Source organism: Lutra lutra, chromosome 2 (assembly GCF_902655055.1).
Source record: "Lutra lutra chromosome 2, mLutLut1.2, whole genome shotgun sequence".
NCBI classification, from domain to species: Eukaryota; Metazoa; Chordata; class Mammalia; order Carnivora; family Mustelidae; genus Lutra; species Lutra lutra.
The window spans coordinates 174,074,434-174,088,382 of NC_062279.1; the positions used below are offsets into that span (position 1 = coordinate 174,074,434).

Genomic DNA, 13,949 nt, shown 5'->3' on the forward strand with positions numbered 1-13,949 from the left:
AGCAAAACATTTGCCGTTGAACATGGAGAGTGATTTCTTACTGATGGCATCATAGCCATGTAAGCACGGTTGTTGGGCTTATGCTGACACACAAGGCAACCACGGGACACACAAGGCTGGCTTCTCCCAACTCCAAGGTCCATTTGAAACATGTGCACCGCCCACTGGCCGCATGGCCTACAACAAGTTATGTAACTTTTCTGAAACTCATTATCTGCACCTGTGAAATGGAGAAACGGATACATATTCCCGAGGGCTATTGGGAGGCTCGAATTAGATAATGTATGTAAAGATGTATTTTACAGAGCTTGGCCCACAGAACAGCTCAAAAATGTTCACCAGTGTTGTTCTTTAAAGTGCTAAAACAATGCTGGGAAAACAGTAAAGGCACGCTAAACTGTAGCTTTTCTTTATGATCATACTTTCATCACCCAAACGCAGAGTAGTGATGGCACATGTTCATCCCCATCGAATAGCTGGAAGTGTTTTCTCCCCAAGTGTGTTGCACACCTTTATTTTTTTAAAGGTTTTATTTATTTATTTATTTGTCAGAGAGAGAGAGAGAGAGAGAGAGACAGCACAAATAGGCAGAGTGGCACTCAGAGGCAGAGAGAGAAGCAGGCTCCCCGATGAGCAAGGAGCCGGATGCGGGACTCGATCCCGGAAGCCTAGGATCATGACCTAAAAGCTGAAGGACTCAGCCTAACCAACTGAGCCACCCAGTCGTCCCTGCACACCTTTAATCAAAGCTCAAACACAAGGACTGAGGGCTTCAGCCTCGATGCTCAGGGCAAAATTATTCTAAGCATTTGCAAAATACTATCTCCCACTTTAGTCTCCCATACTGACCTTATGTGCCTTCCGTCTAATGAGATTTATGCTCATGGCTTCAAAATAGAAGGCTCAGTTATACTGAAGAATAGAAAGAGGCCACTAGCCAAGAGGCTATTGGAGAGTAATGTTTTTGAGCATTTGTGTGTTTCTGCAAGAGTCCCAAAGCAGGACAGCCTTGCCTTTGTTTTAATAATGTGAAACTAAGACACTGGCTGTCAGAGTTCATACAGGTAATATGGGCCCAAGATGAACCAAGAGAGATGCCTGTTTTCCAGAGTAACGATCACCCAAAAAGATCCAGGTTATTTCTCTTTGGTTGCATGATGCCGGAGGTAGACCTGGATCCTATAGGGTGTGTCATTCAGAAAGGATAAGAAAAAGATTCCAGATTTCTCCTAACCTCAAAGTGATAGTGTTGCAGGTGCAAGTTAAAGCAGTACGCATCCCCAGCTAGCACAATTTCTTAGAGAGGAACCTTGATTCAATACTACTAGATGGAAAATGTTACTATATGCAATGTGTTCCAGTCTTAATATGAGCTTCAGTAAATTGGGATTTTTTCCCCTATGACCCCCCCTTCAAAATATATATATATATGATGAAGTCCTGAACACAATGCTTAGGAAATGGTTGATTTATCTCTCCATAAGTGAACCCTATTATCTCCCATAATATATCCATTTTCCCACAGGACATCTCCAGATTATCAGAACACTATTAATTTTAATTAACTTAATTTAATAAATAAATGTCAAACACATAAAGGATCACCAGGAGAAAAGAATAGCAGGGGTGTCATTAAATCAGTCCAATTATGATGGAGCATGACAGCTTCATCCAGGGGGAGGGATTATCTGAATGCCATAAAGAGGATGTCACCAGTGGGGGTGAGCGGAGAAGCCAGGAGGAAAACTCTGGGAGAAACCAAAGCATTCCATGCACTTTTTTTTTTCCCCCTTGTAAGCATTTACATTCCTAAAAGCCTCTTAACACCTAAATAATTCATTTGCAAGTCTTGGAAAAATGTATCCAACTGTCATTTTTAGATAAACTCAACCTTGGGCTCCTCTGTGTTTGATAGTGTTAGCTAATGATTTGCCTGTTTGTCTTTCCAGCAGCGTGTAATTTTATCATGCCATGGGTCTCTAATTTGGTTTACCACTATCGTGAAGAGGTTTTTAAAAGGCTATTTTCTATTTTTATTGCCGTGGTGAAGATCTGGACCATATGTACGAACCAAGTGCTGTAGTAATAGGTGTTCTTTGTGGCAACATTATTTATCATCTGTTTTTACCCACTTCCATTTTTCTATGTAATTTTTTTCCCCTAAAATACATGCTAAAAGTTATCAGTGTTCTTTTCTGTTTTCTAGAACAAAAAGCATTTAAAAGCTGGAGTGACACAAACTACTTGCATCGGAGTTTAGTGTTGATGATTCCCAGATATTTTTAATCTCCCTGTGTTTATATCTTTGTTGCCCATAACAATATAGTTAGATAAAACTTTAGTGTTTACAAAACACTTTCACATTTGCTGTATTATTTGATCTCTTACAGCAATGCTACAGCTGAGATGGGTGGGTTTTTATTTTATTTTGCATTTTAAAGATTTTATTTATTTGGGAGAGCACAAGCAGGGGGGAAGGGCAGAGGGAGAGGGAGAAGCAGGCTGGAGAGGGAGAAGCAGGCTCCCACTGAGCAGGGAGCCTGACGAGGGGCTCAATCTCAGGACCCTGAGATCACCACCCAAGAGGGAGGCAGAGGCTTAACCAACTGAACCACTGAGGCGCCCCAATAGGTGGGTTTTATTATCCTAAATTTACAGGAGGACATGGAAGCTAAAAAGAACCATGACTAGCCCCAGGCCACAGATTCTCTGAATGCAGGAACTGGGGTAAAAACCCACACCTGCCACAATTAAGCCCAGGGCTCTTTCTGCCCTGCAGTATTACCTCCTACAGAATGAGAAAGACCAGGTAATTTGGAACAAGACCTTAATCAATGCCACCCAGGTGTGTCCCTGCCCCCTCTTACTTTGCCTTCCTAGAGAGGATGAGACCAAGACCTCTGCCCCGCAGAGAGGGGATCTCAGCTTTGTCTCTCTCTCTGACTCTCTAGCCCTCCATCTCTCCTTTTGTACAAGTAGTTAATGTCTTCTCGTTCTTGAAGACTAGGTTCATGTATCACCTCCTCCAGGAAGCCTTCTTAACAACCCTTCTGAGGGTAAGATTCGGTGCACTCAGCGCACTTACCTCTTTCGTTTATAATGACTGGCTAGTGTCAGCTTCATCCTGAACGAAGACACCCATCTCCCTCTCTCTCTCTCTCTCTCTCTCTGTCTCCATCCCCCACAAGGTACACACCTCCCTGCCCCTGCTGCGGCCACCCTGGCCTCCTTGCTGTCCCTGAGCAAGCCGGGCACACTCCCTCCTGGACTTCGAGTTGGCTGGACAGCTCTGCCCCGCTCCCCATCTGGTGTTGCTCACCCCTCCCTTCGGGTCATTACTCAAATGGCATCTTGTCAGTTACTCTCTCGTTTCCCGACCGACCCCCAGCCGTCCCTGTTCCTCTGCCTCTGTTTATACTTCTCCATAAAACTTACCATCTGACATATATGTTTTATTTCTCTATTCTGTTTATTAATCTGTCTCTCCCCCGAGAATATGTGGATTCTAGATGATGTGATGAAGCCCAGTGTTGTGAACAAAGACCTGCAGGTTACCCCTGGCTATCTTCACAAGCTGCTAATTAGCCATTCTGTCTGTAAAGCAGAAAAGAGCACATACACCCAAGTGCTAGATACAGGTTTTCTCACATAGCTTAGCTGTCCCCGAAGCTACTGCCTTCACCCACTGACATAAGCCAGAGTATTTTCAGATGATGTAATTAGGGCAGATGAAGGATGCTTTTATCTCCCCCCCACACACACAAACTGGTGGTGAACCCACTGTGCAATTAATTCTTCAGCACTTGGGCACTTTTAAAATGGCTTAAACCCGCAGATACAAATGAGAAAAAGAAATAGAATTATAATTTTTAAAAATCTCTCTTTATTGCCCACCAATGATATCCATTTATTTTTATCTGAGGCTATAGTATGCAGACCATGATCTGTGTGCTCTCTATATTATTCTATATGATACAATTTATCAACAAACTATTTAATAAATACTTATTTAATAAATACTTAGAATAAATAAATAATGTTTGTTAAATAAATACCAAGTATTTATTAAAACACTTGTGTTCCAGGCACTGTGTTACACACTCCGAATTCAGGAATAAGCAGAAGCAAATACCATGTCTGTCCTTAGGCAGCTTCCATCTGGAGGGAAGCATAGTAAGAAGTAGTATAGGGCCAACAGATATCCCCAGGAACCTTGGGACATTTCTCCAGAGATGCGGTGTCATCTCAGGGATGCTTCTGATAGCATATGGTTTGTGGAGACGAGTTCGGCTAGCTAAGCACTGTGGCTCTGTGGCCATAAAAGGGTGCCCTGGGTATTACTAGGGTTGCAGTACTAAGCACAGCAATTCTCCAGATCATAAATACATGGTTGTCCGGGTCTTCTAGACCTGAGCTACATCATTCATTTGTTCGTTCAGTCATTCGTTCAGCAGATAGCTACTGGTTATGTACAGCTGCAAGCAAGACCGATCACTCCCTCCCTGTCCTCATGTGGCCTTCAGGCCAGCCCGGGCCCCTCCCCCCACCAGCTAGAGCTTCAAACAACACAAGGCTCGGGCAGCCCCTCGCATGGCGGCAGCGGCCGGCTGCCTGACTGTCGTCCTTGTAAGCAGGTGCTCCTAAGCTGCCCTCTGGCAGGAGGGGAGTGTGGGGGGTGACTGTTGAGCCCCCCACTTTGACTCTGACTGCAGGCTGTAAGGTCAGGGGAACTGCCACATTTTGAAGGATGAAAAAAAAAAATCACGCTTCCAACTTCTGTCATTTTCTGTTTCCAGCCTCAGAGGAAAAGGGAGAAGAGTTTGCTAGCACGCTCACAGAACTTCTCTTTGAATTACACGTCGCGGCCACGCCTGACAAGCTCAATAAGGTCAGCACTGTCTATGTCAGAGTTTTTATTGTTGTTGATCTTTTTAGGGTATTGGTTGTAAAAATTCAAGTGATCCACCTGAAATGGACAAACCCCAAGCCCCGAATGGCACATGAGGGGAGGAGAGTATGATGTCAGTGATTAAGATCCCCCGGGGGCCACACAGTGAAATGTGATGGGAGGGAACATGCGACAGGTCACTAGTAATTACCCTATGACCTTGAACAAGTCACTTCTCCTCAAGGTAGACTTGTATATCGGAGCTGTGGGTGTCTTCCGCACAGGGGAAGGAAGAGGGGTGCAGGCTCACCGAAGGGCTTTTGCAAATTCCATCTCCCTTACTCCCGCGGGGGTGACGAGTCAGAATGAGGCAGAGAGAAGCCAATCAGCCAGGTCAGCCACGCATCTCCTCCCCAATACCCCACCCCTAATGCCGGTGCCACGCGGTGTCCTAGAACGATCCAGCCTTGTCACTCTGGCTGCTTCTAATTGTATGTTTTGCGAGTTAGTATAAGGTCTTGCTGTAGAGTTTCTTAATGAGGGCACTCATTATTAATTACTTAGAACTGCGTTCTTTTTCCTGTTCATTCTCTCTCTCTCTCTTTTTCCCTTCTCTTTAGCAAGCGGTAGGGGACACAGGTAACACTTATCAAGGCAGGTGAGGAAAGGGCAGGATGAGACAATGAGGGGGAGACATGAGTAATTTCTTTATCTTGGATAGAGGTCACCGATTCTGACAGGTCAGTGACTTGAACACAGCAGGGAAATTGCCTCATTCATCTCCGCGCAGCACCTGCCCCTGCTTGGGGAGAGAGAGAGAGAGAGACAGTGTGTGTGTGTGTGTGTGTGTATGTGTGTGTGTGTGTGCGTGCGTGGATCCCGTGGTGCCTCCGAGGTGCCACTGGCTTGTTGACAAAAGCAGGTGAGGTTGAAGAGGAGAAGCAAGTTTAACATAAACCCAGACATAGCTTGCACTTAAGCAAACAGCTTTAGGTTGTAATGATAAAAGCTGGATGGGCTGCCCTTTCTGGATTCAGGGAGGAACAGGGAAGGGAGGTCGCTCTGCTTGGTCACGTTGGTCACGTGAGCCGTAATGCCTTCGGCCACAGGTTGCTCTGCCTGTATTCGTGAAACGAAGCTAGTCACAGAGCAGCCCCTGGTCTTCACAATGGCACCTCTCCTTCCCCTGACGTGACTGGGCAAGAGCTGAGCCATTCTTTTTTTTTTTTTTTTTTAAAGATTTTTTTATTTATTTGTCAGAGAGAGAGGAGAGCGAGCGAGCACAGGCAGACAGAATGGCAGGCAGAGACAGAGGGAGAAGCAGGCTCCCCGCCAAGCAAGGAGCCTGATGTGGGACTCGATCCCAGGACGCTGGGATCATGACCTGAGCCGAAGGCAGCTGCTTAACCAACTGAGCCACCCAGGCGTCCCGAGCTGAGCCATTCTTCATCCTCCCCGTGTCATACATTATTAGGTTCATGAAACATTAAGGGCTTCATGAGACATATCTAATGAGGAAATTTGCTTCAGCAATGACCCTGGCTAAATCTCTTGCCCATATATATATATGGGTTATATAAAGAGTATGGTTATTCTTTTATAGTTGGTCATGAAAAGTGAAAAATATACTATCATTCTTTCAAGGTCACTGTCATTTTTATTCTTAATCCGTGTATCCTTTTACAGTGATCTCTGAAAAGGGTCCACAGTGTTCTCTCCATCCTTCCTTTCTGTTCTGGCCCCTTTCCTTACTTGAGAGTCACGAGAAAGCACCAACAAGGTGTTTTTAGGGAGACTAAGGATTTGCCCACATCAACTTTTTGAAGGTTATAGAATCACCCCAGAAGGTGGAGGGCAACATTAGTCTTGGGATTAGAATGTCTTAGTCTCCAGATTTGCATAATGAATGATTTGCTTTGGCTTGGTGGGGGCTTCGCAGGCCATGAAGAAAGCTCATGACTGGGTAGAAGAAGATGAGGCTACGGTGTCCATAAATATGGCGGAACAGTCAGAGGAGAACACTGGAGAGGAAGAGACGGAAGAGAAACCAGAAAATCCTGAAGAAGACAAAAAGGAAGAAAGGAGAACTAAGACAGTTGAGGTACATTTATTGGAGCTTGGCCACCTGAAGAGCAGTAATATGACTTTAATTTTATTAGCAGCTGAATTTCGAGTGAGGAGAAACCACTTCATTTTCATTTGCGCCCTGTTTCAACAGTATAGAAATATGAGGATTAATGTGATAAACACTAAAATTTCTCAATGCCAGGGCAGTTCGTGACTTAGCATAGATGTTGTCGTTTTCCTCCAGAGCTTTATGAGCTTTAATTTAAAGGGAAAAAATCTTCAAGAACATTGTTGATTTATCATTAGGATAAAATTCCATCTGATATGCAAATTTGTAACTATAAAATGTCTTTATGCCCCATAAACTAATGAGGCAATTGAAGCTTTTTTCCCAAAAAAAATTTCACGGCCACAGTTTTTATTCTGTAGTTTAATAAATTAATGTGTGCATAATTTATAGCCTGCCTGTGTTCAAAAATGAATGTGTAGTGACTTCATTTTCACATTGAATTTTCATTTTAGAGAAAGTAAGTTTTTTTTTTCCTTAAGATTTTATTTATTTGTGAGGGAGAGGGAGTGAGTGGGAGGGAGAGGGAGAGAGACTCTGAAGCAGACTCCACGCTGAGTGCAGAGTCCGATGGGGGCCTTGATCCCACAACTGCGAAAGCGTGACCTGATCCGAAACCGAGAGTTGGGTACTTAACCGACCAAGGCTCCCAGGCACCCCCGGAAAGTAACTTTGTAAATTCAGTCACTGTAAAGAGAAATGTCCATTGAGTTTCTTTATTCAGTCGCCCTTCCACAAGCATTTTTGAGCCCCTGGCTGGTGTGTGCCTAGAGTCTCTCTGAGAACTAGGGACGCAGTTGTAAGGGTTGCCATATACCTGGGGGCCTGGCAATACTTCCTTTTTAGCACAGCATTTCTCCTTAGAAGAGTATCAGATATGCCCATTAACCTTTGGTTAAACTTTTCAGACCTTTTTTTTTAAAAGAATTATATATATATTTTTAACATTATAGGGTAGTTGTTGTTAAGTAAACTCTATCCCCAATGTGGGACTTGAACTCACGACTCTGTGATCAAGAGTCCCATGCGCTATGGACTGAGCCAGCCAGGTGCCCCCATCACAGGGTTTTGTTTTGTTTTATCTTTTTTTTTTTTTTTTTTGGTAAAGATTTTATTTATTTACTTGACAGACAGAGACACCATGAGAGAGGAAACACAAGCAGAGGGAGAGGGAGAGGGAAGCAGGTGAAAGGGAGAGGGAAGCAGGCTTCCCGTGGAGCAAGGAGCCCCATGTGGGACTCGATCCCAGGACCCTGGAATCATGACCTGAGCCGAAGGCATACGCTTAACAACTGAGCCACCCATGTGCCCACATCACAGGGTTTTTTAAAAAGCTTCTGCTCCGTGGATAATTGTCTTACTTGCATTTATCTGTTTCAGGAAGTGTATATGCTGTCCATCGAAAGTCTAGCAGAAGTAACAGCACGCTGTATCGAGCAGCTTCATAAAGTAGCAGAATTAATTCTTCATGGGCAAGAAGAGGAAAAACCAGCTCAGGACCAAGCAAGAGTTCTGAAAAAGTAAATGTTACTTTTAATTCTTATGTTTCTGGTGTTATATATGTGTGCCATTCACACACATGCCCCCTAGGCTGCTAAGGTTTTAAATTATAAGTCAACTAATTCCGTTGTTTTGTGGTCATCTTAAGAAATAGACTCTCTTAGGATTCACAGGATTCTTAGCTGAATCATGTTAGCAAGAATAATAATTAGGAATTATTTATGAAGAGACTTAAGGAAAGACACACTAAAGCGTTCAAGGGTAAGTGTTTATTTTCACAGATCGAAGTCTTAGAAGTACAGACTTTTAGGGGTAATTGCATTTTTAACACACCACAAGAATAGAGAAAGAACATCTTTTCGTGCAACTTCTCAGCCAGCTTTGCAAAGATATTCAAACACACCCCTGCTGTTCCTAGGGACTGACACCAGCTCTGCATACTCTGAATGCTGGCAAAGATGGTTGGTGATGTAAGCCAGTTCTCTGTGGATGGCATGTGTGTGCGTATGTGCCATCATATGTTAGATTCTTCAACAAATAGTAGCCACTATGATTAGTTGATCTAGTGAAATAAAAATGTGTATCGATGTGGCTTTACATACATGAAAATAGTCGGTATGGAGCCTCTATGAAAACAGTTGGTATGGAGCTAAAAAACAAGCCATTAACTTTACACTCATGGCTTTATGCATGGTATAGAAAATTAGCAGAAATCCAAACACCTTCTCGTTACTACACAGACACAGGAATTAAAATAGAGCCTTCTAAAAATATATGGATACACACACACACACACACACACACACACACACGCATCGCAACACCCCCATTCACTTTGCTAACTGACATTCGTCTTTGCTTATGACTGCATTTGGCATCGTCGATTGGGGAGCAGATGTTTCATCAAAGAACTTTCCAGAAGGGGCGCCTGGGTGGCTCAGTGGGTTAAAGCCTCTGCCTTCGGCTCAGGTCATGGTCCTAGGGTCCTGGGATCGAGCCCCGCGTTGGGCTCTCTGCTCAGCAGGGAGCCTGCTTCCTCCACTCTCTCTCTGCCTGCCTCTCTGCCTACTTGTGATCTGTCTGTCAAATAAACAGATAAAGTGTTTAAAAAAAAAAAAAAGAACTTTCTAGAAAGTCAGTATTAGCATCTCTGTGCTGCTGGTAGATTGCTCCTCACTTGTAAGTTTGTGTCATTGAGTCTAGATGTTCTTACCTAAACATGTGAAAATGAAAGATATTAGAAGAACTACACAATCCTGCACTTAATAGACTTAGAAAAAATATGTACTTACCTTAGTGTATAGAAGGAAGAGGAAAGGGAAAATTAGGAGAAGTTTCAAATAGAGAGGAAAACCTCTAAGTGCTCTTTATATGTGTGTGGTACTTGTTTGTAAAGGGAGAGTGTTCAGAAGTCCCCACGTGTATATAGTTGGACCTTACTCTTAGCACCTCTGATTTCCAGTCTAGATTATCCCAACCTTGCCAAGCTGCGCCAAGCAAAAGCTAACAAGACCTCACATTTGTCTGTATGAGAAGTGCCTTTCCACCCATCTGCCCAAGAACATAGACAAAATGGCTCTGGGCTATCCCTAGACCTTACTTCTGACCCTTTCTGCAGATAAGTTTTGGATGGATAGATGATGGATGGATGGATGGATGGGTGGATGGATGGATGGATGGGATGGTGGACAGATAGAGTTCAACAAACCAAAGAACATGACTCAGAACCCCTATTTATCAAAACAAAGCTTAGCTCTACCGATTTCACTAGATCTTTTAAAATATAAGATTCTTGACTTGGAGTTACTGTTTTTCTAACAGCATTTTAACCACTATTCATAAAAGTCATATATATGAATTATAAAAGAAAACAAATATTCACATCGTTACATTAACTGGGTTGTTTTCGGGTTTTGTCATCAAAGCAATATTTGCTAAATATTGCACCTGTCTTGCATTATTTTCTTGGGGAAAATCCTTACAAGTCAAATGGCTAGAATGAATTTGGGAGTTTTGATATAAGTCTTAAGAATAGATTTTATAGAATCTTTATTATAAGGCATCTAATAAAAAAGGTAATCAAGAAATCAAGAGACATCTGAATTTGAATCCCAGCTCTATCCCAGCATGTCCTAAGGAAGTTATTTAACCTTCTTAGGGTGCCTGGCTGACTCAGTCCTTATTGCATGCGACTGGATCTCAGGGTCATGAGTTCAAGCCCTATGTTGGGCACAGGACCTATTTAAAAAAAAAAAAAAAGTTGCTTAGCTTTCTTAAGCACCAGTTTTATCATCTATAAAATGGGGATAGTAATGTAATCCATAAGGTCGCTATGAGGATTAAATATGATTCCTCATATTAAAGTACTTAATGGGGCACCTGGGTGGCTCAGTCAGTTAAGCATCTGCCTTCAGCTCAGGTCATGATCCCAGGGTCCTGGGATTGAGCCCCGTGTCCAGCTCCCTGCTCAGTGGAGAGCCTCCTTCTCCCCCTCCCTCTGTCAAATAAATCAATAAAAGCTTAAAAAAAAAAAAAGTACTTGGCATAGTACCTCAGTGAATGCTCATTATTATTTCAAAATGACCAGAAAACGAGAGAAAATTCACTTGGCAAGAGGCTTACACTGCTAAACATATGGCGCTCAAGCCTCAAATTTTCCTGCACGTGCTTTTGATTCTAAAAAGAGGTAGGGTGAATTAGGCAATTATTCCTTAACTACACATGCCGAGGAAACCAGGATTCAATTCAAGGGTGATCGTGAGTCATGGAAGATTGTTGGGGAACACATTTCCACAAAACACCTTCAAATTTGTGCGTGTTCTTTTAAATGGAATATGGTATCAATACCAGCCATTGTCTTGAGGGTTAAATTATTTTATCTGATGGCAAGTCCCCCAAAACCACTTTTTTTTTTCCTTTCAGATTAACTACTGCGATGTGTAAAGAAGTGGCCTCCTTATCAAAGAAGTTTATGAATTTTTTAACCACTGTTGGGGTAAGTTTCTAATACTGATTCTTTCTCCCACCCTTTATGGAGGCTGGGTCTGTGAGGAAGTGTGAGGAGACGCGCAGGAGGCCTTCTCTGATAGCTCCATATACAGACGCTGCACCATGATGTCTCCCGAAACCAGGCCAGGAGCACCTTCTGTCAGGACAGGTCGTTTGGGCTCTGATCTGACTGGATTCTAGTCCTGACCCTGCCATCTCCAACTTAAAGATATTAGGTGGGTTTTGAAACATCTGTGGGCCTAATTTTCTTTATTTGTTTAAAAAGAAGTCAGGGGTGCCTGTGTGGCTCAATCAGTTAAGTGTCTACCTTTGGCTTAGGTCATGATCCCGGGGTCCTGGGATCAAGTCCCGAGTCGGGCTCCTCGCTCAGCAGAGAGTCTGCTTCTCTGTCTCCCTCTGCTCCTCCCCACCGCCCGGCTGGTACTCTCTCTCAAATAAATAAATAAATGGAAGCCAAATGAAAGTTCCTTTCATTAATTAATACCTGTGATCCAATTCAAAAATCTCTACTAGAATAATTTTGAATATTTGCATTCACTGTTGCCCTCAGAACCTGGCATATGGACGCCACCCAAGGTGAGAGGTTTCTTTACTTTGTTATTACACTTCAAGTGGAACCAAAAGAAAAGACTTACCAATGCAAGTAGTGTTTCTGTTCCACAGGGAATGACTTTGAAAAGGCTCATTGTAACCCGTGACATCTGCAATGACCCTCTCTCCCAGGAAGGGCCCATTCTGATGTCCTGGAGGGCAGAACTGCACTGTATCTCTCTGGGAGGACTCAGTTCAGCCTTTAACAGGAAGGAACAGAAACGATCTTACATAATCGACCCAGGAAAGGGACTTTATTAAAGGCAGTGGAGGAAAGTGAGCCTCTGGGGGGACTCAGTGGCAGAATACATATTCCCTCTCCAAAGTCTCGCCATTCACGTGACTCAGTTGTAGTATTTCCTAGACCCCGTGTCTTTCCATTCATATTCGGGGTTCCCGGCTGAGAAGGCTGCAGGACTCAGCAGTGTGGGTCACATATCCTCTTGGTATCGCCTGTAGTGACTGGGATGGGATGTTATCATGCAGACCTAGCTGGCTGTTGGGGTTCACTTCCCCACTCCACCCCTGCCAAGGCCAAGGGCAGTCCTCAAAAGAAGTGGAAATGACTATACACCTGTCAGCAGAGAAGCGACTCAATTAATTAGGGCTGAATCATCTACTACCTATTCACTCTGTCGTCAAGGAATCTGGTTTGCTTCTCCTATTTCGCAAAACCTGAGCTTTCGTTCTTGTAGAATTTGGGGGCTTCCACAGTGAGAGCTTCACTGTATGTAGGCAGAGTGACGGGCAGGAGAGAGAAGTTCATGGATATGATAGGCGTGATCAAATGCATTCGTGTGCTCAGTGTTGTCTGAGTAACTGGCCCCTGTGGGCTGTGGGGTGAGACTGCCAAGTTTAACAGAAACGTGTGAGGTCTTAATCAGGACGAGACGGCCTCAGCCACCCGGCTTCCCAAGGCTCTCTGTACCCTCTGCTTGCTCTTCCCCCAGTTCTGGAGGTGGGAACCTGGAGCCTGAAGAGGTGACTGATGCCCCCAGCCCTCTCAACTGATCTCTCACATCCCAGGTGGCCACCCATCGGACAGGTGGCCAACTGTTGGTTTCTCTTTGGCCATCTAGCGGTGATGTGCGTGTGTGTGTGTGTGTGTGTGTGTGTGTGTGTGAGAGAGAGAGAGAGAGAGAGAGAGACAGAGAGATGGTTTCTGTGACTCATGGACATCCTTTTATTTACAGTCGTGGGTAGTGTTCAGATGTTGCTTCCCATTTCTTTTGACCTGTTGTCTTCCAGTACAGTACACATCACCCAAAGAACTTGTTAAAATGCAAGTTCTGAGCCCATTGGCCGGGGATGAAGACTGAGATTCTGCATAGTACATTCTGAGTAGTGAGGCTCGAGCAACTGGGTGTGCACTTGCCCTTACACCCATGTACACACGTATATTGTACATGTGTACCGGTGTTTCTGCACACAAAATCCAGAAGACACAGGTTACTGCTTTGGAGAAAGAAAAGGCTAGAGCTAAACAGAGTTTACTGAAATGCCGTCCCGTCACTGCAGCACCCCCAATCTTGTGCTGGGATGAATCATGGACATCGGGTTTCTGTTCTCTGAAACAGCCATTATTCATAACTTGAAGTTAATGAGTATGTATCGCTCTCCAGGCTCCATTTAAATGGCTTGCACATCTCATTGATTCTGAAAACCAATGTCATTTTATTGCTCTCATTTTGATTATATTTTAAAGGTTTATTGATAATCAAATAAACATGAAAGCAGATACCATAATGGATTTTCTGGTTAGTTACTGAAATGACTGGGTTTTTAAAGAGTGTTTCCCCAAGACTCCATTGTGGTTTCCCCAGTAAG

The 13,949-nt window shown here is 43.7% G+C and overlaps 1 protein-coding gene across 5 annotated transcripts in view; it reads left to right on the plus strand.

Moving 5' to 3' along the window:
• Nucleotides 1–13,949, plus strand: part of FAM114A1 (family with sequence similarity 114 member A1) — a 95,190-nt gene that overhangs the window by 58,287 nt on the left and 22,954 nt on the right. For 4 of the 5 annotated variants that reach the window (XR_007125305.1, XM_047719110.1, XM_047719112.1 and 1 more), the window contains 4 exons: nucleotides 4,797–4,888; nucleotides 6,828–6,989; nucleotides 8,403–8,542; nucleotides 11,445–11,517. Coding sequence is in view for 4 of the 5 variants with exons in the window: in XM_047719110.1 (XP_047575066.1) it covers nucleotides 4,797–4,888; nucleotides 6,828–6,989; nucleotides 8,403–8,542; nucleotides 11,445–11,517 (467 nt within the window). In the remaining variant the exon portion in view is untranslated. Of the gene's footprint in view, nucleotides 1–4,796; nucleotides 4,889–6,827; nucleotides 6,990–8,402; nucleotides 8,543–9,984; nucleotides 11,420–11,444; nucleotides 11,518–13,949 lie in introns of those variants that run through there. The other variant, XM_047719113.1, reaches the window with a different exon arrangement.